Below are 27956 nucleotides of genomic sequence, written 5' to 3'. Positions count from 1 at the left end.
GGCATTGCTGTGGCTGTGGCTGTGGCCAGCAACTGTAGCTCCAATTGGCACCCTGGCCTGGGAACTTCCATATGCTGTGGGTGCAGCCCTAAAAAGCAGAAAAAAACAAACAAACAAACAAAATCCAACGGCAATTCCTGTTTTCATCATGATCTTTTTCCTATAGCACTTATCACTGTAGTCACTGCTGGACACACACACACACACCTAACTGCAAGCTTCTTGAAGACAGGGACTGGAAATTTACTACTGATCTTTGTAATCCTAACGCCTTATAAAGCTAATATTTACTTTCACTCCTGCCTCTGCACATCAACCCTTCCTCTGTTGGAATATTCTTTTCCATGTCTTTGTCTACTCACTTTTCATCCTTCATCACAAATTTACTGCCCCAAAGAAGCGTCCTTGACCCGGAGTCTAGGTTAGGGGTCTCATGGTTATATACTCCCAGCACTATGTACCTTTTCTTCATAGCACTTATAGTGGTTTTATTTTACTTTCACTAGTGTGATCAGATTGTTTGTCTCCTCTACTGTTCTTTAATCTCTATGAAGTCAGAATCAATCCCACTCTGCTTTGGGCTCACAACTGAATCTTAAAGCCCTCAGCCTAATCACATTAACATAAAATTAAAACAGACAGAAATGTGGCTGGAACTGACAGATTTAAGAGCACTGCTCTGGAGTCAAACTGCAGGATCAATTGTGTGAAATTAGGCAATTACCTATCCTAATATCATTTTTTTTCATCTGTAAAAATGACAAAAGTAGTAACTATCAAGTTGCAAAAACTTAATGAATGTAAAATGTTAACATAATACTTTGCACATGTAAAACCTCTATAAGACTTACATGATACTATTATTACCATTCTGCTACTGTTGCTGATGTCATGATCACTGTCATTGCTACAATACTGACTGGCCACAGTTGAAGGATTCTCTTGTGTTGGCAGAACAGAAACCTTGATATAAGGGAGTTACACCAGAATCTTTGGATGATGAGGAGATAGGATCAAATGATGACAAACTGGGATCTATCCTCAGGGAATGTAGTAGTGGGAACTTAGCATTAGCAAGCAGCTAAAACAAAATAAATACAAATGTTGATCTGGAATGGGAATAGACTACTGGAATATATGGTTACATTCTAACTGTATTTTTAAAGTCACTCTATCAAAAGATTGCTTCTACTTATCATTTTTATGTTACCTTAAATATGCTTGCAATTAGTTCTGTTTTAATAAGTGATATTCAAAAATTTCAAAATATCACTGGTTCATCCTATAAAACATAAATATTAAGCATTATTCTCTTTTATTATCTTTCAACATAAATTATAATTTCTAAAATCCTTTTTAAGCTAATTGTGAGATCCCATGTACATTTGCTTAAGTTTTTCAAACAATGATCAACAAGTATGAGAGCCTCACATGTGAAGCTAAGTAAAGGGACTGCCCTTTAAGATGAAGAAATGCTAGCAGAAATAGCTAGATAGCACAATAAAAGATACATGGGCCCTGCATCAATCTTACACTACAACTGTAGTACCCCACTGAATCTGCATTTCCCTACTCATCCTGAAACAAACAAAACAAAAGGGATTTATGAACAATCTATGGAAGTAAAGAAAACATTTCTAGATCTATCAATATCAATTTATTTTCATTGTTAGCCTTTTATGAGTTAGCCTGTGGTTTAAAAAGCCTTCTAGGCAAAAATAGTGTTACACACATTCTCCTTAGATGATAAATGATACAGAGTAAAACATTTCATATATATATTTTCTTTGGAAATTTAGGAAAATATTGCAAATAATCAGTAAATGTTTAGAAATGTTAAAATTACCTAGCCATCCATGGCTTTTATTCAGAACTCACTCTCTTCTTCAATGAAAATCACTGGCAATAGCCTTTAGAAAAAGTAGGAAAGATTTAACCAAAGCTAAGTGAAGAGAGGAAAGTGGTGAAAGGACTGGATTTGACTTTTGCTAATGCCTGAGACAAAGTAGACTTCTTTTTTCATAGCACAATATCCAGCTATAACAAAAAATAAATTCTAAATTAATGTAAATCTGATAAACTCTCCTATTATTAACCTCTACTCAACTACCCTCTTCTCCAAGGGATGATACTTCTGCTAGAGACAGACACTTTCTGCTGAGTGACTGCTTTTTTCCTGGTATCTCTAGAGCAGGGGCCCCAGGCTTCCTTCCCTAAGGGGGTGGGGGAGGGGAAGAAAGGGGAGGAGGACACTAAAGAGAGAGACCACTTAAGGCTGTAATAATTCCTGGTGGTAGATCAAATAGTAATGTTAGGACAGGGAATAATTCGGGGGCAACACAATGCTTTAGTAATTGCAGCAATTTCTTTTTTCAATTTAAGCTAAAAATGGAAACATGTATCAAAATAATGAATTCTATTAAATCTTAATCAGAAAATATTATCCCATGTCTTATGAGATGTTCCAAATATCATTTGAATTTTGTAAATTCAGGTAACTGAATACAGGTGGAGCACTGAATTTCATAGGAAATTTTAGGTTACATTTAGGAATATTAATGATTTAATAATACTAGATACTTTTAAAAGTAAAGGCAGAGAGTATGGAAAAGTGGTCAAAAACGAACAAGACAGCTTCCCAAACATTATTTGTTAAGGTTCTTCTATATTAGAATATCTATAAAAACATGAATACCCAACCCTAATGTAAAGAATATGTACTGAAATAAATGTCCCTATTTACTTGGCCTTCAGATATTTCAACAATTTGAAAAATTATTTCCCACTTATTATAGTTTATTTTAGGAAAAAGAAAGTCCAGAAATCATTCATCAATCATATATTTAAAATAACTCTAACAAAAATAAGTAGCAATAACTCAACTGGTGTTACTCCCCCACAAATGAACCTTGTTTTTCTGACTAAACATGAAGACACTTAAAGCCACATAATTTAATTTAAAAACTACTTTTCTCCACACAAGTTAAAGAAAACTTTTGCATAAGAAAATAGAGTTATAAAGGGAATAGCACTCAATTTCACACTTTCTAATACCAAATTTTGTTAGGGAGGCAAAAAAAAAAGTATGTGGTACAAAAAAACCTGTTAATAGTTTTTTTAAGTTAGACTTTGTTTCTTTTTTTGTTTGTTTTGGTTTTGGGGGTTTTTTGGGGGGGATTTAGAAACATATCATGTTTGTGGCCAGTATGCACCTTCCAGTTTAGACTTTGTTTCTTAATCTCTTCATTTTAAACTCATAGTGACACAAAGATACTAAATGATTATTTCAACAAAAAATGTCAGTACTAATTCAAATACCTAATAATAGACCATTGCTTTTTTATGAATACTGTGCAATCCAAATGGTAAATGAAGGATTATCACAGATTTGCAAGATTCAGTATCCTAAACCTTCCCCAAAGCAAAATTTTAGAAGCAATCTAAACATTCAATAATCAATAAATATTCAGAAGTCAATTAAAGAAATAAGCTGAAATTCAAATGTTCAAAAAGCACATGCAAAATAAATCACTTGCTATAAATTTTAATGTCAATGAAAATACAGAACACATCACAGACTTCATACCAGATCCTGGTTATCGAAAACCTGATAACCCAGTGTTAATCAAACTTAAGTAGCTTTTCTATAATCTCAACACATTTTTCATATTAAAAAATCTTATCTAACCAAGTTATCTTGGACAATAGCAAAATCATAGGATTACATATCACTGCCTTTTAAGATCTACAAAGCTAGTAAAATATAAGAAATAACGCTTTTATGGAAAAATTTATTTTATTAAAACACAACATTTTAAATAAAAATGACTGCAGGATTTTAAAACAATAGAATTCTTAGAAGTCTTTTAAAAGTACTTACGTGCTCAGCAATACCATGAGTCAAGGAACATTACATTTTAAAAACTGCTGACAGGGTACTTCTTTTAGAACTACTGTTTTTAAAAGCATTTTATTTATTATTTGAAGACAGCCATACTATTTACTAAAATAGAATTTAAAGGTTTGGAAAAATAGCTTAAGAACAAATTCAAATAATTTTAAAGATAAAATATTTAATAGCAAATTGTAACATCATGACTGAATCACCATATTGGGACTAAAACATCAACCAAAATATTCTAAGAGCTGTAAAGCACTTCCCATCTAACAGCTAGTTACACAGCTTATTATTATAGAGAGGTGAGTCAGAAGAGAAGCAAAAGAAATATATCCAATTAGTTCCTTCTGATATTTACATGCAGTCCTATACCACATTTCTTTTTTTCCTATCAGCAATTTTTCCTTGCTAAATCATCCCAAACCATTACCCCTACTTTCTTTACACTGAGTTCTGAGAAATTAGCTAGTTTAGAAACCTCAAATGATGCTACAAGATAACTGAGAAAAATCAGTACACTAAGAAACTACCATGATGTAGATAAAAAGATCAGCATTATTTTTTAAATCTATTTAGTAACCTTTTTTGAATTCTACAAAACTGTGTGAATGTAAAATAAGGTAGTTATTCAAAATAAAAATTTTAATGTATAAAATACATGAATTAGGCACATTTCAATAAATATTTCATATAAACATAAAATTTGATATCTTATGCATTTTGAGATTCACTTGGACCTTATCTGTAACTAACTAAAAAGGAAATCACATGACTTACACAATGAAAGAGAAAGAACAGTTTTCTTTCCTTTCCTTTTTACAGGAAGAAACAAAAGCTCGGTATTAGCTATCCAAGGCCAATGGGTGGGGCCTGCAAGCCAAAAAGCTGTAATGGACTGAGGTTAATCTTAATGGGGGCCCACTCTAACCTTCTGAAAGCAGCAAAAATGTGAAAACTGCCAACTAGCATGTGCATGAAATAACAAACATTTAACGTAAATTAGATTTTACCAACTAGGAAATTCTACCAGGACAAAATTCAGTTTATAAACAATGTTGCTGCTTTTGTTGGGGGTAAAATCACCTAGCTGTGATTCCCTACACAGATCCACACACCATCCCCCCACCAGCACACAGATACTTCACAAGCTTCTAGAATAAATAGGAGTATCCAATGTCCAGGGTGATGGGTGGTCCTGAGGTCCTGAACCAGAGCTGTATACTTTTGAGGGATGCTGAGATAAGAACAAAGTGTTTTGTGTTTGCTTAAACCTGGGTCTATATTTAAAGTCTTTACACCATTATTGATACAGTTCATAAACTTGTGCCCTAATTGATTCAGACAAATTTAAAGTGTCAGCATAAAGGCTAGAAATTAAGCACATCAAAACAAAATACTTTGGGGCTTTAAACAAAATACTTTGGGGCTTTTTATAGATCTGATTCAAATTAACTAATTCAATTTACTTAAAAGTAATCACTACATTTCAAAGGTGTTAAATCTCAACCTGAGCTAGAATATCGTATCACCACATTTTCACTACCAATGGGATGCTTTTCTAATATCTAATTAAATAGCTTGTATGTAAACAAAATCACATCATTAAATAAGCTGCAATGCCATGAAAAAGTTCCCAAAATAGTGAAATTAAACTTTGTGGAGTCACAAGCAAGCATCAACTATTATGCTCATTTTTTTCCTCCAGGCTTTATTGTAAGTTTAATATAAGGAGGGGGTTTTTTTGTTTGTTTGTTTTTGTTTTTTTGGGGGGGATTTGTTTTGTTTTTTTGAGAGCAGAAAGGCAGGATTTATATGTGGCCCAAGGAAAAGATAAGCAATGAATAGTTCTGACCCGGGCTTCTCTGGTTTGATCAAGTGGGTCTGCAACCTGAGCCAAAGGGCGCAAATTCCTCACCATTCAAAATTCTTCAATGGCAAGGGGGAGGAAACAGTGCAAGGGGCAAACATGCAAATCCACTGTCCTTAGATTTAGTATTCAACTAAAAATTTTAATTAGAGAGCTAAAAAAATGAGGTCAATGCTGTGATTAAATTTGACTCATAGTTTAACCAATCCTAAAAAGATTTGAAAAAATTGAAAAAGATTCATTTGTTTATCTTTTTAAATGTATGGCTTACACTGAACTATGTTAGGTACATCTCTCCAGTATGATTTAATCTAGTTAAAGGAGTTGCTGAAAAGTGGAATTCATTTCCAAACACCGGTGTTTCCATATTATAGAGACAATGATATATTATTAAAATCCTAGCTTGAGGAAAAATTTGATAGAATTTATTCACACCAAGCTTTACAACGCATCAATGCTCTATTAAGTATTTAAAGTGATAGATAAAACCCATGTTGTCAGATTTCTGCTACAGACTGAACTAAGGATAAAGACAAGGCATTTGAATGAAAACATGTTAAGATAAAAGAGTTGAGGAATTACATTTTCTGGGAACATCCTAGCTATTATCAGTAATGGTCTAGGGAATTGCAAAGCTTAAGCAACAATCATGAACAAATTGCAGCCAAAGTAAAATTAATTTGAAATTTACATAGATTATTTACATAATGTAGACTAATAAAACTGAGCAAAAATTTTAGAGTTATTAGCAAATTAAACATTCAAGATTTTGAAATAGAAGCTAAGTGAAGACCAACAAAAGTAATACATTTCAGTGGGGTCTGAGTTTTTAAAGTGTCTCATAACAAAAAGAGCATCTGATAAAAATTAAATATATTATTAATAGCACAATAGAATGATATTATTCTCAGAATGGTAAAGGCAGTTTCTATGCATGAAATCTGAAAATATATGTGTGTGTGTGTGTGTGTGTGTGTGTGTGTGTGTGTGTGTGTGTCTTTCTTTTTAGGGCTGCACCTGCAGCATATGGAAGTTCCCAGGCTAGGGGTCAAATAGGAACTACAGCTGCCAGCCAGCAACACAGAATCCTAGCCACATCTGCAACCTACACTGCTGCTTATAGCAACACTGGATCCTTAACCCACTGAGCAAGGCCAGGGATCAAACCCGCATCCTCATGGATACTAGTCAGGCTTGTTACCACTGAGCCACAATGGGAACTCCTGGAAACTATATATTTTGTAACTGATGGGAAATCATTGTATTTAGTTCAAAAGTTTAAAAACTAACATTTATTTGTTTCATCATAATTATCCTCAAATTATGGGTAGAGGTTGCAGAGTTAAACTTTGTTAAAAAAAATGAAAGTATATGGGAAAAAAATGAGCCCTTGCTTCCAACCTTGTATGAAAAGAATGAGAATTATTTTGGAAAATCTTATTAAAAAGTTTGGTATAAGGAAGAAAACAGAATATGTAGCAATCTGGAGCAGAAGTCTTAAATTTATCATCCAACAGTACTTTACACTTAGGATGTGATCAATTAAAAAAATTAGTTGAATAGATAAGTTATTAAACTAGAAATTTTTCTAAAGTAACCATTTTCTTAAAAATTTTATACAAACTTTTATATAATAGCCATCTTGCTGATTTATACCTCTAGGAATGTATATGTAAAAACTCAGTTATTCATTAAATTTCTGATAAGAAATATGAATATCAATAAGCCTAATTATGTCCTTGGGTAAGCAAGGAATGACTGAAGATTTAGTGAAATGTATATTATTTAATCTCACTTTCACGAGCACAGAAATTACTGGTGAAAAGGCCATTGCCAAACAGAAATAACTAGAGAAACAACAAAAAACATGAAAGTAAGTGTGGATTGTATTTCATGAAGTGTACTGGATTATAGCTTACAGAGAGACAGAGTTAAAAGGAAATAGGTCATTTAACCAGTTAATATGATAGACATATCAATATCATATAGGACAGCTGGGACTCTCATTTTCAAAGGTGACTACAAAGAGCACAAGGGAAATTTGGGGGAACGGTGATGAAATATTCTGTATCTTGTCTGTGGTGATGGTTACACAATTTGTCAAAACATCACATACGATTAAATTTGGCAAATTTTATTCTATATAAATTTCATCAATTAAGTTGACCAGGCAAGAATAATTTACTATCTTTTTTAAATTCTGACAATATGGTGAAAGTATTAATAAAAATATACTGCCTGAATTAAAGATTAAAACTAAACCTGGAGGGTTAGAATTCTTAGATTATTTTCATGTATGCTACCTCAGTTGACCCTTACCCTCCTCCTCCAAATTAGGGAGGGAAGATATTATCAACCATATTTTACCCATAAGAATACTGTAGCTCCTTGGAAGAACTAGCCAAAAGTAAAAAACCTACCAAGTTGCACTACCAAACCCAAACCTTCATTTTTGATATTTTTTACCTCACTCTAACACATGACATCTCTTTGGTAATAATACTATATACAATCATTGCTGAGTTCTCACTATCTGCCAAGCTCTGTGTTAAATGCTTTACATGTGTAATAACATTTAATCCTCATAATAACCCTATAGAAAGGGTTGTCCCGTCCTTTGTAAGATAACTAACAAGGTAAGTCACTTCCTCTACAGACACATAATAAACTGGGCTTTGAACACTGATCTATTTGACTAGACTCTATATCATTGTATAGTATCTCATGAGGATTAATTATTAATAGGGCAATAGATATTAAATTATCACAATGTTTTATGTTTTTTCCTTAGCCTATACTGAGGAATTCACGAACTGAAGAGTTATACTTGAATATACAGGTAAAATCTCAGGATATAACAAACTATTAAAATAAAACCTGTTTATTCAACATACACTTGCTAGGGAATTTGTATAACAATATCGCTACTCTTCACAAAGATAGATATTGTTATTCCAAATTGCAGTTGATTATAGAAAGAAATATGACTAAAGTTATCAATTATCTATAAATCTTATTTATAGATTTATAAGTTGTCTAAATTGTCAGATAATTATAAATTGTCAAATATTTAGATATGGGGAAAGGGACAATCATAAAATAATCTTCCAATCTGTTGTAACATAACAAACACTTTTTTTACTCATTTGATAGAGTTCTCTTTAAAAGATCATTTCTAAATGTACCTCACTGATCTACAATGTATTTTATTGAATATATTACTGTTATCAATGTTTATATTAGAAAGTGTTATAATCAAATTGTTTTAGAGAAGAATATAAATCGTTTAAATTTCTTATGGACTGTATGTTACAATGCCATAACTTTAGTAACTACTAAAGTTTCAGCTACATAAAATTCAGTGAGAAATACCTCAATATTTAGTTCCAAACTGTCTAAAATATCATATTTAAAGTAACAAATTTCCAGTTTAATTAATCAGAAATATCCTTACTTTGTCAGGTTACACTTGGTTTAGAAATAAAAATACAGTACACTGTATTTTTAAACAGTAACTTTCAAATTAATCACAAAACCAACAGAACAGCTCAGCTAGGATGTATAAAACTATCTGCAGTAGTTAAGTAGTTTCTGAACAGGAAGATGAATTCAATCAAATTCAAATAATAAGTGTTCCTTGATATCCAAAAGCAACAAAATTTACAATGAAGGACTACGATGTTGAATGCAGGTAACAAAAGAAGTTTTTAACTTCTTATGAAACTGAAGAACTCTGAGATGAGTTAAAAGATAGGTTGAAGATGTCATGCTAAATACTTGTAAGTGGCTTGTCAGTTATATATTTGTTTAAAAAACAATTCTTAGATTTATTGCCTTCATTTGTTGTAAATGGTCTTTTTAAAAAAGAATCACAAATAAGTAAGAGGGAAATACCTGAGTTACATCAATAATCTTTAAAATGAGGAGGGAAGACAATGTCCTAATTATGTACTCAATTCACATTTCATGTTTAAATTAAATGAGAATATCTTTTTAGAAATACACAAAAAAGATCCTGAAAATGGACCAGCATTTGAAAATCAGGACAGTACTCACTATCTTTTAAGATAGTTAAAGCCTTACAACACTTTAACTAAATGCCTTAAAAATGTGATTTTATGATTTAAGTAGCTTTAAAGGACTTCACTTGGGATTCCTCCAAACTTATCAACTGGGCAAATCATCCTAAAAATTTGGTAGCTTCAGGAACCAATTTCAAAATATTAAAATGCATAACTCACAAACAAATGAACTACTATATGATCACATTTTTGCACTTACAATATTTGTCTAAATATACATCTATATGCCTACACATATATATAGATATAGACTTTTTCAATAGCTCCAAGAATAATAAGTCATATCCCACAGGTGAAAAATGGTTTCATGCTAATCTATGATAAAAGTAATATGGCTAATAAGTTGGTATTATGAAAAGCCTGTAAACATGAGCATATTAGAATAAATTTGTTTTCATAATTGTGTAACTAATTAATGTTGAAAACACTGAGACAATCTCCTTGCTATATCAACAGAACTGTGTATGATACTTGTTTTCATATATTTAAATATTAGTCATCTCCAAATATTTTTATACCCTATATTGTTAATAAAAATGCTTTAAACTTAACTCTTTTACAATAGTTATTCTTACTTTTTTCCTGTTTCTATTATTCTTTGAAATGTTTTCTGAGCAAAGTAATAAAATATATAAAATCTTTGTAATATAAGCATCTGTATTCTCCAAAAAAATCAAACTATAAATCAGAAATAAAGGGCATAAGAAGAAAACATCAATACCTGAAAAATAAATAAAGCCTTCAAAACCAAATTAAAATAAATATTTAAGCCCAAAGAGTAATGGTAGCTAATGCAGTCATTTTGAAATTATTCCTTCTCTTTGAAAAAGAATTCTTATATAAATTATGAAATAAATGAAATATTTGTTAAAAATTTTTGTATCATAGTTGATGGCAAAGAATCCCAACTATATAACCCAATAAGAAAATATCATTACGCAAATGAGCTGAAGAGAGGGTAATAAGGAGAATGAGTTCATCCCACTGCTGGACAAAGTAAAGTTCAAATGATCATTTTATCGTATCAGTTGAGATAATGACTTTAAAAATAAATGTCAAAATCTGTGTGAAAAAAAACATGATAGCCTCAATGGGCTGTTGAGTAATACTGTCTTCTTCTAAAAAATACCTAATGTTTAATTATCATGTGATTCATTTAAAGTACCACCACATATTTAAGTTCTATTAAAAGATTATAATATTTCAGAAAGTTGCCAGAGACCTTTCCAGGTAATTTAAACATGTTACTCCACAATCTAACTATGGATGCAAATTTTTAAAAAGTTATTAATAACAATCAGTTGAGAGAATTATTAATTATTAGCACTTACAAAAAAACTGTATTCTAATTGATAAAATCACCTGAGTAGAACCCAGACTTACAAATCTGTATTCATTATGTATACTCTTACTTCAATTGAGAGACAAAACTGTATTTCGCATTGCACACTTAAGAAATTCCTACAAACTTATCCTATTTACAAAATAAATCATCAAAAAATTTAAATATTAAAAAAATTTAAGGAAAAACTCCAAACAGTGTGACAAAATTCAAATATATAATATTTAAAGATTTTTGTTGTTTTTAAAAATATTGAAAGTTTTCAATGTGTCATAATACATCTATTCATTACAAATCCATAAAAATACAAACATTTAAATCTCCAATTAACATCAAGAAGTCCAATGAAGAAAGTCATTTTCAACCAAAATGGTCACATACCATCCTCAAACAACAGTCTCACTTCATTTATCAAAAAGTCTGAAGGCAGAGAAAGGACAGCACCTAGGTCTTGGGATTCTTTTTGAGGTGGTGACATTACAGAAAGTAAAAGAAAGTTTGATTGTATTGTTGCTAACAAATTTCAAATAGAATTATGGAACTACAAATGCACAACTCTATTTTAAAAACACACTCACATATACACTCTTTATTCCATAGTAACTAAATTGTTTTTGATGTGCATTTCCTTGCAGTCAATATTTTTAAAGATTGAAAAATATCCTTGGCATGAATTTTTAAATATTATTTTAAAGAAACTAAATAATTTAGTTTTTATTTCCCCAAATATCCACTATTAAAAACATGCTTCAGAATACTTTAAAAAAATCCAATGACACATGTACTTCTAAACAGTAAAAACCACTATTTTATATATTTAAAATAATACCTAGATATTTAAAATTCCTAATTATCAGTGAAATCTATTATTTTCCAACAAAATAGCACATAGACATAATGGAGAAAGCCTAATTTACAATTATACACAAAATCTAGTATGCTTTCAAAAATGCTCATACAGTTAAAAAAAGGCAGCTAAAATAATAATTTTTAAATATCTTTAAAACTTTTGTAAAATGGTCTTCAATTGCAACCTGATTGTGTAAGTGATGCTCACATGATACCTGCACACATCATTTGTGGCCACCAAATTGTTACTTGTGGTTGTTGGCTAAAATCAGTAGGATACTGCCTTCTTCAAAACAATTATTCATAGGATTTAAATGCAATCTAGAAGTTTCAACATAAGACAGAAACCCCTTTACCTAGGTATCAAAGTCAAGAAACAAAAAAACCTAAAGCTACTGATTTTCAATAATTTTCCCTAGGGAGAAAAAAAATAAACTGAGATAATATTTCACAAAACATATACTGCGACCATCAAAGATGCCCTACAATGACACTTTCCAAATTTAAATTTAAAGATTATTACTGCTCTGGTTTTTTACATAACAAAAATGCTAATATTTGAGTTTTGTTGACTTTTTACATACTTCTTCCCAAGAATGTATCCAGATATATCCTTATGAAGAATACAAATACACATATTTTGAGTTTTTATCATATACATCATTTTAATACTGTTCTACTAGTAAATATATGATGTGTAATAGAAGATTAAAGGAAGTCTAATATGAATAATCAATGTTTGTACTCTAGAAAGTGCTCACTATCTACATAAAGAAAACTTTTCCAGCAATACAGCATTTCTTAACCCACTGGATACAGCAATGTTTATCAACATATAACCATTAAATGACTTAAAATTGGGTATCTCATGGTTCTAAACAATAATATCAATTAATAAAATGTCTAATATTTGAATATATTAAAAGGTAAACACAGAAAACCAAATTACAACAAGGTGTGATCAGACAAAGAAGAAAAGGGCTATTTTTTTTCATTCATCTATAAAACAAATTTATGAGATTGTAAAGAACAATTTAACAACCTAAAGGAGGTTCAAAGGGGGGAAAGCCAGAGCCTGAGCGAAAACGGATTTGTCAATGCTTTTAGTCTTTCAATCCAGGGAGGAAAAAAGCAGAAAACATGGCTTCATACAGCCATGTGAAGTAGGAGGGATAAAATCCAGTAGCCTGTCTGTGGACTTCTATTTATGTATTTAAACCCTGTTTCAATTCACAGATTATGCTGATCCTTCCACATGTAAACAGCCAATAATGATAGCCAGGCCTCAAGGAAAGGAAAACACACACCATACAGCAAGGTCAGGAAGCTACCAAGCACACAGAACAACAGATCAAAACAGAATGGTTTCATATGTTTCTATTGTTTATATACTTAATTTGAAGATGATATTCCTTAGGGAGAAAGGAGGTTGTAAATTATTACCAGGAACATGCAACATACTATCAAACAAGACAGATAATTTTCATGCAAATATACTAAGTATTCCTGCATGTATCTGTGTCAGTCAACCTGAAGTCCTCAGATCCATTCATTCAATGCTTTTTAACTTAGATGACAAGCAAAAATAAACTTCTTTGGTCCTAAATCCCTCTTATCCTAGCAAATAATTTACTATAGATAATTTATATTTCTTTAACTTTTTTTGATCAAACAATCAAGCTTGCAAACTGTAAATACATCTTTTTACTATGAAGAGATGAAACAAGAGAGAGGAGTGAAAAGGCGAGAGGTATTAATTTACTTGTTCCTGAGTAAAATTTCAAAAAATAAGAAGCAATGGCATTCTATTTGGTATTTAAGCATCTTAAAAAATTACAATACAATATAAGCAATGGTGGAAATTTATTCCAAGTAGCCTACTAGCACATTTTAAACACACATACTAGAGCCGCCTCTGGCCACATGTTTTTTTGAGTTCAGTCTCTTAAAGGGACAGTATCCTTGAACCTATACCCAACAGGATGCACATTTCCAAAATGTTTGATTACGAAAAATCCTCTCTTGCATTTTTTTTCAAACTCATTCTAGGCCAACAATGTTCATCTTTATTTTACTGTGAAATCAAATTATTTTCAATTCGACTCTACAAATGACTACCAGACAGGCAGAGATGAAACGGGAAGCTATTGATAAGAAATGTCTAAAATAAGAGGATCTATAGATTTCTTTTAACGGCAAATTGGTTGTTGTTGTTGTTGTTTTAAATTTAAATGACCACTATTTCTACATTCATTTCGCACTCATTCCCCAGGCACAGGCCACAGAATGCACTGTAACCAATAATACCGGAAGCTACACCAGGGCAATTTCGCTGTCGAATGAAGAGGGGAACTTGCTTAGTAAAAATCAGCCAACACCCAGCAGTGAAATTTCAAAGATTTTCTGCTTAAGAAAAGACATCCTGGAAGAAGCCCATGAACACGCCCTAAAAACTGGATTCACCCGTGACTGTAAGGGAGATTTTGAAAGGCACATTATTTTAAGTCCATTGACAAAACGACCGACCAACTCCTTCTGGAAAAAGGTGAAAAGGGGGAGGAAAAAAAAGTTTTGGCTTACTTGGTGTACAAATACATCGACTGGAATATCCAAGGGGCTTCCCTCTCGGCTTATCATGGAGATGAATCCAAATCCCATTCGCACGTTGAACCATTTACAGTGGCCAGTTCCGTGCAAAACCTGGGATTCCTCCTCTGCCTGCTCCGGCAGCTTCCCGGGCTCTTCTCCACCACCTTTGCTTGCCCCGCCTGGGTAGAACAGGACAAAAAAGTCAGTTAGTAGTCCCAAACTGTTCATTGAAAGAGGGAAAAAAACTGCTTGGGAGTGGGGGTGGAGGGTGGAAATAAAAACTAAAAAAAAAAAAAACGCTAGTATATGGTTGATTCCTTCTTTTATTCTGCAGAAAAATATTTTAAATGAAAGGGTTAAAAGGAAAGCGGGGGAGGGGGGAGCCACACTGTTCTATCGATCACAACTTCCACGTTTCTGTACATACGTGTACTTTTTCATTTAACTCCGTTTTTCAGCCACATATTACAGTACAGCATGCGATACTTTACTTGCATATTGCTGCTGTAACACTGATCCCATTTACAAAGAGAAATTTTCAGCGAAACGGATTCTTTTCCGGCGGGCACGAGGAGGAAAGAGAAATAGTGAAGATGGTTAGAACTAGTTAATGCACAAGCGGCAGCAGTGAATGCAGGGTTATTTGCAATGTGCGTTCCCCTCCCCCCCATAACTTTCAATTAAAGTTAGGGTGGAATGGGGGAGGGGGCAGGTGTATAAAAGTTTTCTTGGGCTCGCTAACTGAAACTGCGCTTAATCACACTCAAACAATTCAAACAATAGCCCCCTGAAAGCTTTTCAAGTTGTGAATCAGTGTGGGCGGTACAAAACATTTTTGGAGATCTATAACAATAGGTTGCAGAAAGCCCCCTTGCGCGGTGGGGGGTGGGGGTATTGCTCAGTATTGGGGTAAAAGGGGAAGGGGGGACGGGCAAAGAGGGTGGGAGAGGGGGAGGAGAGAGAAAGGAAGAGAGAAAATCACAGTAAAACAATAGAAAAGAAAATTAACCTTCGGCCATGTTGCCCCACGGGCCCTCTGCTCCAAACTCGTGAGATGAAAACTTTCCCTTTGGAACGGAGTGATCTTCTGCATCAATCTAACATCTTGATTTTGTGCGATCACAAATTTTGCTCGCATGGTCTAATGTGCTTTCCCTCTTTTGATTTTTTTCTCTTCTCTCTCCAGTTTCTGGCCCCCTGAGCACACGTGACTTTGTCAATTACATGCTTTCTTGCTACTAATTTCACCTCGGATCCTTAAGGGGCTGGCAAGAGGAAGAGATAACCAATCGCCATTTCATCTACGCTGACATCAAAATAATTTATGAATGAACAAGAAAAACTCAAACATGTTATCTTAAAGACAATTTGGGACGCTTCTTTACGATAAATCAGAATGCCGATTTCGTGCTTTTGCTTAAACACAATGGAGGGTCCTTGTGAATCGTCGATTTAGAAAAAACGGCAGTCATGTATGTGCACACGCGTGCCTTACGCACAAGGCTGTCTAAATAATCTTTTAGGGGAAAAAGCCATTTAAATAAAGCAACCGATGTTATGCTCTTTTTCCCATAAGAATTCAGCTGCTTGATAACAGTAAACCTGCTTGGGGCACAAATTTCATATTTAATTCAATTCTTAGAGGAAAATATATAATTAACGAAAGATCTAATTAAATCTAATTACATACCCATGAAACTTTGGATAGTGGTAACCTACACCTCCAATAAGATAAATGCACACAATTACCTAATTGTGCCCGGAAATTTTTTCAAATTTAAAATAAAATCCTACTGGAAAAATCGGTATCACCTTCATGTAGTCAAATTGTGTTTAGGTTTACCATTTCGAAAATTTTGTAGGAGGTTGGTAAGGAATTGTACTTCACAGGTTTCTCCGCCATCTCTTTCCGGGGGAGGAGATGTGATTAATGACTTCCTAAATAACAGCCCGGTTTTCCAGCCTAACATAGAGTGAACCTCAATCAGTGGCGATTGTTCCCCAAGAGCAAGGCGACATAGGGCAGGGAGGGGGAGGGGAGCGCCAGGCAGGGGAGGTGAAGAGGAGCCGCCAGCACAGGCGGCTGCAGAGCCAGAGAAAGAGGTGGGGGAGAAACAGCGGGCTCGGGCAGGGGGAGGGGGGTGAAAAAGGGGCAAGTGGGAGAAAAAAGGTAAATTCATATCGTATTAACTCTAACCTGACATTTAAAAAGTCCACTACCAGTAGAAAGAAGAGTTGAATAAACGAAAATTTAATAACGGATTAGGCTCCTACCTTCCCTTCCCGGCCAGCCCCCAGTTTCAAAATGCTTACTGTTTACCTTTCAAACTGGTTCAAACGATTGTTGATTACTAGATGCTGACACCAATAATGCCTCCCTCATCGACTACTACAGCAAATATTATAGATCAACTAGAAATTCTTGATTTCCTTTAGAATATAAAATAACGCACGCCTTTGAAACATTAAAACGCACCACTACTCTTCCCCCCACCCCACCCCCCATTTTCTTAAACAAGCAGTTTACGGAGAAACTGTACAGATACCACTTCCCTTCGGCAAAGCTACCGAGTTGACCCTCCCCCACCATGCCCGCAACCCCCCTCCCCGTCTCTCCAAACACACTCCTAACTCTAACATTGTTTCATACAAACTAAAACGGATTCCAAATCAAAAAGCTTTTGAAACCCACATAATGCACCTATTTACACCTCCTCCCCATTTTAAACAAAGATATAAATTTATATTAATTAGTTCAGACCTGAAATAAATGGTTGTACATAAATAAAATGGTATTTTCAGCTGTTTGTGGTAGAAGGCAAAGGGACTGATGAATTTGAAAACATTTTTCGTTTATTTCCTTTGTTGTTGGCTCAAGAAAGGGGGCAAAGCTTTCTCATTTTATTTACTTGCGGGGGGGGGGGGGGGGGGCAATAGATAACCATGTGCCAGCTGGTTGGGAGGAAAGAAAAAGGTGTAAAAATCCAAATGATTTTGCAAGAGTCCCAAAAGCTTGAAGCGCTCAAAAAAAAAAAAAAAAAAAAAAGCTATTTGCTAACAAAACATTTACTACATATTACTTTAATAGCAGAAATCAACTGATTACACTGACCTATAATGAAATAACTTTATGTTCCAGGTTAAATATTTTGAATAACACAAAATAGAAAAACTAGTTTAAGTTGGGTGGTTTTTTTTTTAATTTTAAATGAAAGATTTACTTTTATAAAAGTCAACATCTGGTGACAGAAAAATAATCTGAAAAAGCATTCATGCAAATTTAGGGGAAATGCCAGTATTTATGCAAAATTATCATAAAATTCACAGACCAGTATAATTTAGTTTTGTCACTAACACATTTATGATAAACAATATTTTATCTGTAAGTTTGCTTTTAATTAGAAAAGTCTAGTCATCATAAAATCAGAAATGTGTAGGTAGATTCTGAATCCTTGTTTGCTAAATTTGAGGAAATTCAAACCTATAAATACACTGATGAAAGGTGTGAAATACCACAAGTGAACCACACTGGATGGTATGGTTATGAGATTCAGTCTTGCCTGATTGGGGGCCTCCAGTATTAGTAGAATTAAGGTAGGGTTCACTGGACTGGTCACTGGTGTCAGAGGTTATCGACTCATTCATTTCCTGAGAGGGACATCGGCCTTTCAAGTCCTGTAGAAAGCTTTTTCCAACTGGGAACTTTGAGAAAATCCTCTAACATTCATTCACAAAGAATTTAAGGCAAATTCATTTACATACCTGGGGGTGGGAGATGGGGAGGGTAAAAGAAAGAAGAGAAAGGAAAAGGAGAGGGCAGAATGAAGAGAGGCAGGAAAGAGAATTGGGGGGGGGGGGAGAAGAAAGTAGACACAGTGACACAGAAAATATCAGAACCCATTTCAGGGACATGGCACTTTCTTTTAAATAGATTCATCTTTTCTGCGCCCCCCCCCCAATCTTTTGAGCCTAAGATCCTTTTATAAAACTAACCATAATCTCTTTAAGCTCATAGAGTGCTTCTTTCACCTAAAATGTCCCATGAATCTCCTAGAACGCTTTCCAATTTGTCACCTTCCTGAAGTCTTCTGGTTTTAATTTTTTTCTCATTTCCTACTTGTTTTTAGGGCCAGAAAGACCTGTGCTTTACTCAAAACGCATGTTTTATACTTGTGGAAGCCAAATGTTTCAGTAGCTTGATTTATCCTACTTCTTTCAAAATGTCTTTAAAATGAGTACAAGTAGCTACAAAGAATCCTCAGTGCACTCGGGGTGAAAAAAAATCAAGGAAATAACCTATCCTACGGCCATTGATTATCGCAACCTAAGACTTCTACGTTTTAAAAACGAAGTACACGTTTTCTTTTCTTCTTTTTTTAAAACTCCAACCGTTCAATGCAAGGAACCAAAAGAGGTAGCAGAGCCCACCGCCGTCGTTTTCAACTATAAGCCATGAGTGACTTCTATTAAAGCAGAAACAATGCTTCGGTTTTTCTTAAAACTAGGAGGAGGGGCTGCGGCACTGTGGCGAGCGACTCCACCCGCGCCATCCTCCCGGCAAATAAGGCTGGGGTCTGCGGCCCCCACACTGCCCTCGCTGCCGCGGAGCTTCACGCGCAGCTCGCGCCCCAGGGTGGCTGAGACCCCCAGGTCAGCGGATCTGCCCTTTCCCTCCACCGACCGCCCCTGCACTTCCTCTCCCCTTTCTCTCTTCAGTCACCTTTCCCTTATTCACCACAGCACCACCTCCTCTCTAGAAGTCGCGCAGTTCCAAGGAAGGATGATGATGTCTCACTAATTAGGGGACTTTCACATGTCATTTTGTCCCCCCAAAATGAACACCAAACAAAAGAAACCTTTGCCTTCATTTCACCATGATGAAGACAACACTTGGCACAATCTACTTTTACTGCATTTCCAGACATATATCATTTATAATCTGATCCCTCTCATCTGTGAGATGTCAAAGTCTCCGCAATCAGAAAAGTCAAGTCTGGAGGAGGGCGGGGTGGGGGACGGGACCAGGAGAACCCGAGAAAAATTACCACACACACCCCCACTCCCCCACCAGGCCATGCCTAAAATGGAGCTGTCTTCAGACAGACCCCTGGCGCCATCCTTTCGGGAAGCCACGGAAACGTCGCCCAGCGCCTTTGGGAGATCAGGAAAAGCCCTCTGCGGGGAAGGGGGTGGGGGGCGGCCGGGGGCGATTTTGGGGAACCAGCTCTTTGGCCGCGGCTTGAGGTTTCCCGCCCAAAAGCTGCGGACCTGCACGTCGGGCAAACTGTTGCAGGTCTCACAACTGCGTTTCAGTAAACTACTGGTAAATAACTCATGAAATTATTAAAATACGGAGTCGACGAAAGGAGTACTCGGCCGGGTACTTTGGTCTTATAGTAGAGGCACTTTAGAACATGGGGGCTATTTGTTTTTGTTTCCAAGGAGCAAAATTCCGTTCACATTTAATTTCTTTATCTGGAATCTAAATGCTCTGGCTTAATTGTTTCAATTTCAGAATTTTTACAAAGCTATAAAAATCCCTTAAAATTTTTCCTTAAATATCTTAATACATTTCTCCAGGTATAAAGTTATGAAAATACAGGAACCGATTAGCATAAATTTTAAGTTTGCCAAATTATCTTTATATTTCAAAAAACAAGCATTTGCAAATATTTCCTGCTTTTTGGTCCATTATGTTTCATCAAGCGAAGTACTTAGTGCAACAAAATTAATTCAGAAAATGGGCATTATTTTAACACTATTTTGTAGAATTTTTTTAATTGAATAGCAAAAAATCATATTCTATTAACATACTTCTTCAATTAAAATTAAAAATTTATTATTATTCCTCCCAAATAGGTTCTGAACTGTGCTCAATAAATACTTTCCAAGTGATTTTAACTATAATAGCAATAGGATAGAGAAATCAGTTAGTAATAGGCACCATATTACTTTGCCCAGAATAGCAAAAAAGAAAGCTTATTTTATTTGAAAAGATGAATCCATATTTTTCACCTATAGTACTTGAACATGTATACCTCATAATTTAAAGATCTTTTTGCAATAAATATTGAGTCTACAGAAATGACACCAATAAATATAAACATACAATTCTGCCCCCCCTCTCAAAGGAATGAATGAAGGTTTATTCTGTAAAAGTTAATCTCATCAAAACAAACAACTGAAGAGTGTGGACTGTTTCTCAGATATTTCTTTTAATATTTTTACTTAGAGTTTGTTTGGGGGAAAAGTACAGGTACATGGACAATGGGAAGGGAAAAAACAGTACAGGAGTAAAAGATGAGACAAATGAGAAGAAATCTTCAGGCTTTAAAGATGTCTGTATGGGAGGCAAACCTGTGGAGAAAAAGCATCCAGCTAGAAATTGGAGGCCAGAGTTCTGGTCCCACTTAGTGACCTTGTGATCTTGGATCATTAAGCTTCTTTGGGCCTCAGTCTCCTCATCTGCAAAGTGAGGAAACTGGAGCAGTTGATGTTCAAGTCTTTGGCATAAATGTAATCTCTGGCAATAACCTTTTGGTGAAAGTGGAACTTCTCCCAGGCCAACTCTTTTTTAATCACAAGGAAACACAGGCATGAAACTTTATTGCAGTCACTTAACACATTGGTGTTAACATTATCCCAAAAGAAGAGAAAAGGGCCTCTGGACTGCTTCCAGTTTGCCCCCAAAGGAAAACCACAATCAATGGTATGGGGAAACTAGTTGGTAAATTAAAATATTTTAGCAACTTTTCAGAATCTTCTTTTTATGATACTCTTTGGAGCATAATCTCTTGGGTCAAAAGATTCACTTTAGAAAAAAGTGCTTGTCAAAAGGCAATGCAGAACAGTGGTTTCCTCATTAAAACTTTTGATCCCTACTGCTTTCCTCTTGCCACCTACAATCCAGTATTTGATCAGAATAATAGAATAACATCTTTTCACCTGCTCATAAACTCTGTCATCTCACAGCTCTTAAGTGTGTTCTGAAAGTAGTATTAGTCAAGAGCAGAGACAAGACATTAAATTCAACAGAGCAAAAGCCAGAGTAATACATTACCAAATAAAATGATTATTAAAAAAAGTGTTGTCAGTTTTCAGTTAATTTCAATAAAACAAGAAAATATTTATACATCAAAAGCCTAGGTTTTACAGTACACCTAAATAAAGTTTGGGGTTTTTTTGCCACACCACAGCATGCAGAAGTTTCCAGGCCAGGGATCGAACCTGAGCCACAGCAGTGACAAGCCACATCAGTGACAATGTCAGCTCCTTAACCCATTGAGCCACCAGAGAACTCCTGGATATATATTTTAAAAGTGTAGGTTTAAGATATTGAAAGTTTATATGACTCGTTTTTGTAATATAATGAGGAACAAATTTGATACATGCTCATGAAAAGCAAAATAAATGGAGCTTCCCTAGATTAGGAGAATTCTTCAATTCCCTGAATAAAATGTCTAAAATATTGTGCTATTTATGTTATGGTCAATTATTTTGAAAAGAGTAGCAAGTCTCTATCTTTAAATTAATTAAACAGATGTGTGTGAATGTCCATTTTCCTTTGGGATTTACGAAAATGAACAAGTCACAAATACTTTAGATTCAGCTCCATAAACATTTAAATATCTATTATGTATTTTGCCTGAGTTATGGATAAGGGAACCACAAAATCCAGTACTGCTAAAATCAGGAAGAAAAGAAGTAAGCAGTTAATGAGAAGATTTCATCCATGCAATTCTTGTGGGACTATCAGTTCATAGATTGTTATCTGGAGTATAGCAGGATATGGTATTTACCTTGCCAAAGTAGAGAATTCCTGAGGGCTGTCAAGTTTTCTCTTATGCCCCCAGTCAGCTTTTTAAATAAGTATTAGTTAAGTAAAATATTTCATTGGGGGAAAAAAAAAAAAAGACTAACCTGGGGCTGATGAAACCTGGTTGAATGACCTCATTGTCTTCTGAAGAACCTAAAATCAGAGAGCTCAAGTCAGTACTACATTAATTGCTCATTTAATTGCCTCTTCTTCAGCTTAATGGCTCATTAGAAAGCAGTAAAATGCTTAGGTTTTGACTCTGTGAAGTGACCTGTAAACTTTTTTTTTACAATTTAAGACTCACCTAGCAAAATTTGATAACCAGTTGGCATAAACTTGCCTTTCATTCCATTAAGGGATAGTAGTTTTAAAAACATTCTAAACAAAACCAATGAGATGTACTCAAAGATTCAGATCTCAAGAACAATGCATTTTTATTTTTTAATATTTCATTTTACCCTGTATTTCAAAAATCTCATTTTTTTTTAACCAGAGTTAAAAATAAACCTAACCTACAATATTTTGTTCCTTGATGAACTTATTTGACTATTCTCTTCAGGTATCTTTTAGAAGATAAATCATGAGAATCTTATTGTGATAATATACCGCATAATACTGGCCTATTACATTCAAATATTTTTTGAGAAAAAAAGTTTAATAGTAATACATTTAATCCTTCAGTATATTTTATAAAAAAAAATCTAATACGCTTTAACCCAGTTTTTAAAAAGCAAAAAACCCTCCTTCAAAAAATAATAAACAAGTACCGATTTTTATACTATATCTACTGGCAGATGGCACAACACAATAAAACTTGCAATAAAGAAGTCACCCGGTAATGAAGTATAGTGATTGGAAGAGGAACTCCTGATGACCACTGAATTATCATTTTTCTCCTCAGGTCAGAATTATTAAGGCTTGGGAAATAGATTGGTTTGAACATGCATCCATTCATCTGCTACCCAGGGTTACCTTTCCTCCCTTTACTAAGTTTTATTCACCATACCTACTATATAAACTCACAAAAAATATACACCCTTATATGTAAATTCTTTAAGGTGCAATCTAATTTCCTTCTCAAAATGAAAGGGAGGCTTCCTCAAGTGCAGAGTTCTACTGAATGTTGACCCAAGATTCTTCTTACAAAGGATGACAATCCCACTGAGTAAGATTTGAAAAGAATAGAGGAAGAATGTGAACAAAAGGCACGTGAACGTCTGTATATTAAATCCTTCAGTTATCCTGTGTTTACAATCAAAAGACAGAAGATAATTCTAATGTTAACAAAATTCATTATTAAAACTTATTCAAATACTTTTCCTTTACACTAAGCTTATATTAAGTTTCACACATTTGGTTTATGTGAGGGTATATTTAAATATTACACATAAATTTCAACAAAATCTAGCTCATGTTTTTCTAATAGCCCACAGCTCAGGCTTACTCTTATTTTATTTACAAAAAAAGTTCAAAACAATATATTCTAAAGATGTGAAAGAAATATGGAATGTGTTTGCAAATTTTTTTAAATAATTCAGATGAGAAATTATTATAAATAATAGGTTTAATAAAGGGAAAGTCATATGGTGTGATAGAAAGTTAGTTAAATAACATTAACTTTAGGAGCTCTATCTGTGAGCTTTTGGGGTTTAAAGAAAGCCAGTCAATTTGAATGATAAAGACGTTCAGATTTTTCACTATCCAAACTTACACGTGATATTTTTGGTTATTGGTGGATTTAATATTATCATCCTTTTCAGTAAGAAAAGTAAGATGGAAATATTTCACAGATATTAATATATTTCACTGATGTTAAGTAATGACTTAAAATATTTCAAAAACAAGAGTTGGTAAACAGAATTAAGTTTAAATATGGATATTAAAATCTATCCAATGTTTACTGAACAACTATGATAGCAATTAGATAGGTTAATGGTATATAAAATATTCACAATATTAAATGTCATATTCTTATTATTGGTTGACTACTTTTGAAATAATAACCATGAAGAAAGAAAGTAATTCTTTAAATATTCCCAAACAGCTATTTGTAATTTTACACACAGGTATTTCTACTTATCATAATGCACTTATCTGCCCCTTCACCAGAATTATCCCTAGTCATCATTTAAATTTCCACTTAGATCTCTTTTTCTTATTGTTTCATATTGAGTACAATGCCTCTACCATATAATACTATACTGAAATTGACTGTAATAGCCCATGAAGATGTTCTCTTTCCCAACTTGATTCTATGCTCCATGTGAGAAGGACTGTGTATATAACATATATCATTATAATCCTAGCCTTCTTTAGTATTCAATATGGATTTTTTTTACTGAATCAATAACAATGGATTTCCAAACCTGTGCTGATTATCTCTAGGAGGCCTTTTTGAATTAAATGGACTTGTACACAAATTTTTCTTAAAAACCATCTTTTCATCAAAAGAGAATGTGATAGGCAATAAATTATTTTTTGTTGCAAATATAAAATGTGTACATACAAAGTGACTTCAATAATTTCCTTTTAAATATACTATAGACTTACTGTTACAAAATTGCCTATCTTAACACCATTCACTGCAAACACTCCTAGATTTCATATTTCCTTCTATTAAAATACATGACAAGGAGTTCCCTTGTGGCACAGCAGGTTAAGGATCCAGCATTGTCACTGCCGCTGGGGTCGCTGCTGTGGCATGGGGTTTGATCCCTGGCCTGGGAACTTCTGTATGCTGGGGTGCAGCCAAAAAAATATTTAACAATATTCTTCTAAGTACATAACATACTGCTATTAGTACACTGTTCTAACTATTGAATGTAAAGGAAAATGATTACTACTATGCATTACATACTGTAATTTATTGAAAAATTGCCAAGCTGTCAAGCCCAGAGAACTAAATAATAATAAATAAAATAAAATACTACCACATAACATATTACTGAGAACTTTATTTCAATTCAGTTTACATCATATCAGCTTTTACCTCTAATATTAAAATGTGAAAGTTACTTTAGGTTGCCAAAAAAAAATGATTTTACAATCAATATTCACCATAATAAAATGAAAATTGTTTCATTATTTATTCTTATCTTTACAATTTCTCAACATAAAAAAATTTACGATAACAAGTTTTTGTTTTTCTTATTATTGGTATTTTCTAAAATAATGTCAGTATAAAGCACATTATAGTTTACTAAATATTCACTTTGTGGTTTATAACAAAAATTCTAGTCTATTTACAACACATCTCAATCATTACTGAATTAAAAACATTCTTTGGAAAGCAAAATAAGGAATAATGTGACTCCTTTGTTAGAAGAATAGTTGGAAGAAAAGTTTTTAAATGACTACTTAAAATCATACAGCAAACATACCACCCTAGAGTAAAAACTAGAGCACAGTACTTATTTACATTCATTATACCTTAAATATAACATACAGACACATGAAATAAAACATCAAATGTGGAAGGTCAACACTGATGTGAATTGTGTGCTTTATGAGAATGTTTTCTTACACTGTCCTCTACAGAAATGTTTAATATGTAGTAAATATATAATAATGTATAGTAAAACTATAACACAAATGGTAAAGACAATTCTTTGGGTCAAAGTGAATGTTATAACACAGGTCATGATACAATTGGTTTTGCTAATGTAAATCACTGTTATTTTTCACCTTATCAAACAATAGTTTCATATAATAAACCTCATAGATGAACTATTGTTGCGGTCATATCGCATAAAAAAAAGTGGTTTTAGATTAAAGAGTCAAAATAATGGCAAAAGTCCTGTCTTAAATAAGCTAATCACATATATTTTCAATACCCACCATAACTTTAAAAACTTGAAGTAGCTTCTTGATATGATAAGCAAAAATAATTCTAAGTAAACCTGAATACTTCTAAATAATTACAGTGTTAACAAGAAATTTTGTTTGATATACACTTTAATTTACAACATTAGTGGTTAAAATTTTATATCAAGAGATTAAAAACTAAATGAGAACGTTTAGTGCATTTGAAATAGTTTCAATAAACATTTTATAAAGATTAAGAGATGTTTTAGAAGCTGCTCACTTACATCCCTGCCAGTAATCTAATAGTGTAATAAATTGACATTTCTTAAAAATTAGGATTTTAACTAGCAAAGATTATGCCGGGAAACTAATGCAAAAAAGACAAAACTTAATTTATAGATTTTTTTCCCTAAAACTTTAAGTCTACAAACAAGTAAAGTTTGTTTTTATCTATACAGCACAGAATATTTTAGTGGGCATGTCTTTGTAGTGTCTTGAAAGAAATGTTACGTAAAAGAATTATTTGAAAAATATAAAAGTAGTAGCATTTCAGCTCTTGCATTCTCAAATAAGAAATACTAATTTGAAAATATCTAAAAAATTTAAAACGTTTTTCCACCGTTAGAACTGGTCATTCAATACTAAGTCCTTTTCCCTATATAATTAAGCTTTTGTTCAGCCATGAAAAAACTAGAAACTGATTGCTTGAAAATGAGCTGCATGCCCTTTGTCCTGGTTTGTCACCTTTGACCCTTAATTTGATGATCCTTCATGTCAACCCATTCTATTTTTAGGAAAATAATGTCAAAGTTCTATGCCTAAAATAGTACTTTTTACTTAAATATTAAACATATTACAACATTGTTTTCAGGTAATTTCTGCAGTGGTTTCATACCAGTGTTCATTTCCTACAATGCAGAACACAATAATATTGTTAGGAGTGACAGTCTGGTGTTTGTCCTGCTTCAAACAATAGAAAATTTCCCCAAAGTGGTAAGTCAAGATCATTATAATTTCAAGACTTACATTTTTCTATTTTAAAAGTTGCCTGCATTATTGTTTCTAAGTCAAATTTATTTCATGAGTAATATAACTTTATTATTTCTGATCACCATGTTTTGATGTTGGTTTTGATAGTGCCAGTTTGACAGTGATATATACACATGAATCAAAAATTGCAAATATCAAGTTCATACTCAAGCTTACAGTGGCATCCCCTAAAATTGTAGTTTTTGAGAGAACTCATTGGTCACTTAAATTGGTTTTAAAATCTTGTCTTCATCTGCAAGTGGCAGCTTTCAAAGAAAAAAAAAACCTCTAGCATTGATCCCATTGATTTTACCGACATGACTCAAAAATCAATGTTACATTAATATACTTCAGAGATAAAATTTCTCTATCACAATTTCTCATTGATTTCAATACATGTGGGTAAAAAGAATATACAGAAAAGAATATGTGAAATATATGTATATATTTCCTACAGTGATGATGCTACTTGAACACCTACACAATTTCTGTGTACAGTTTTTAGTCAGATTTAGCAGTGACCAATATGGCTGTCTTGGTTCAGCACTATGGTCAGCGACTTCATAGAGCGTCATTGTGTCAGAGAAATCCAACAGTGTACATGTACATACTGGGCAAATTTCTCAAACCAGCGTGATTCTACACTTCATATATTCATATATATGTTCATATAAATCAAT

General features: G+C 33.5%; 1 protein-coding gene across 5 annotated transcripts in view; it reads right to left on the bottom strand.

Moving 5' to 3' along the window:
- LIN28B (lin-28 homolog B) overlaps positions 1-27956 on the bottom strand; it is a 141615-nt gene that overhangs the window by 110449 nt on the left and 3210 nt on the right. Inside the window, exons 2-3 of one of the 5 annotated variants that reach the window (XM_085004470.1) lie at positions 22548-22596; positions 14619-14806 (exon numbers count right to left, since the gene is read on the bottom strand). In XM_085004470.1, the coding sequence (XP_084860596.1) occupies positions 14619-14806; positions 22548-22581 (222 nt within the window). In that variant the 5' untranslated portion in view covers positions 22582-22596. 5 annotated transcript variants of the gene reach the window in all.

This window comes from Sus scrofa, chromosome 1 (assembly GCF_054392235.1).
Source record: "Sus scrofa isolate SSC_HxYL_T2T_F1_AM1 chromosome 1, Sscrofa_HxYL_maternal_Yorkshire_Landrace_v2.0, whole genome shotgun sequence".
In the NCBI taxonomy this organism is placed as follows: Eukaryota; Metazoa; Chordata; class Mammalia; order Artiodactyla; family Suidae; genus Sus; species Sus scrofa.
The sequence above is the reverse complement of the archived record's forward strand: the minus strand, read 5'-3'. Positions and strand labels throughout refer to the sequence as shown.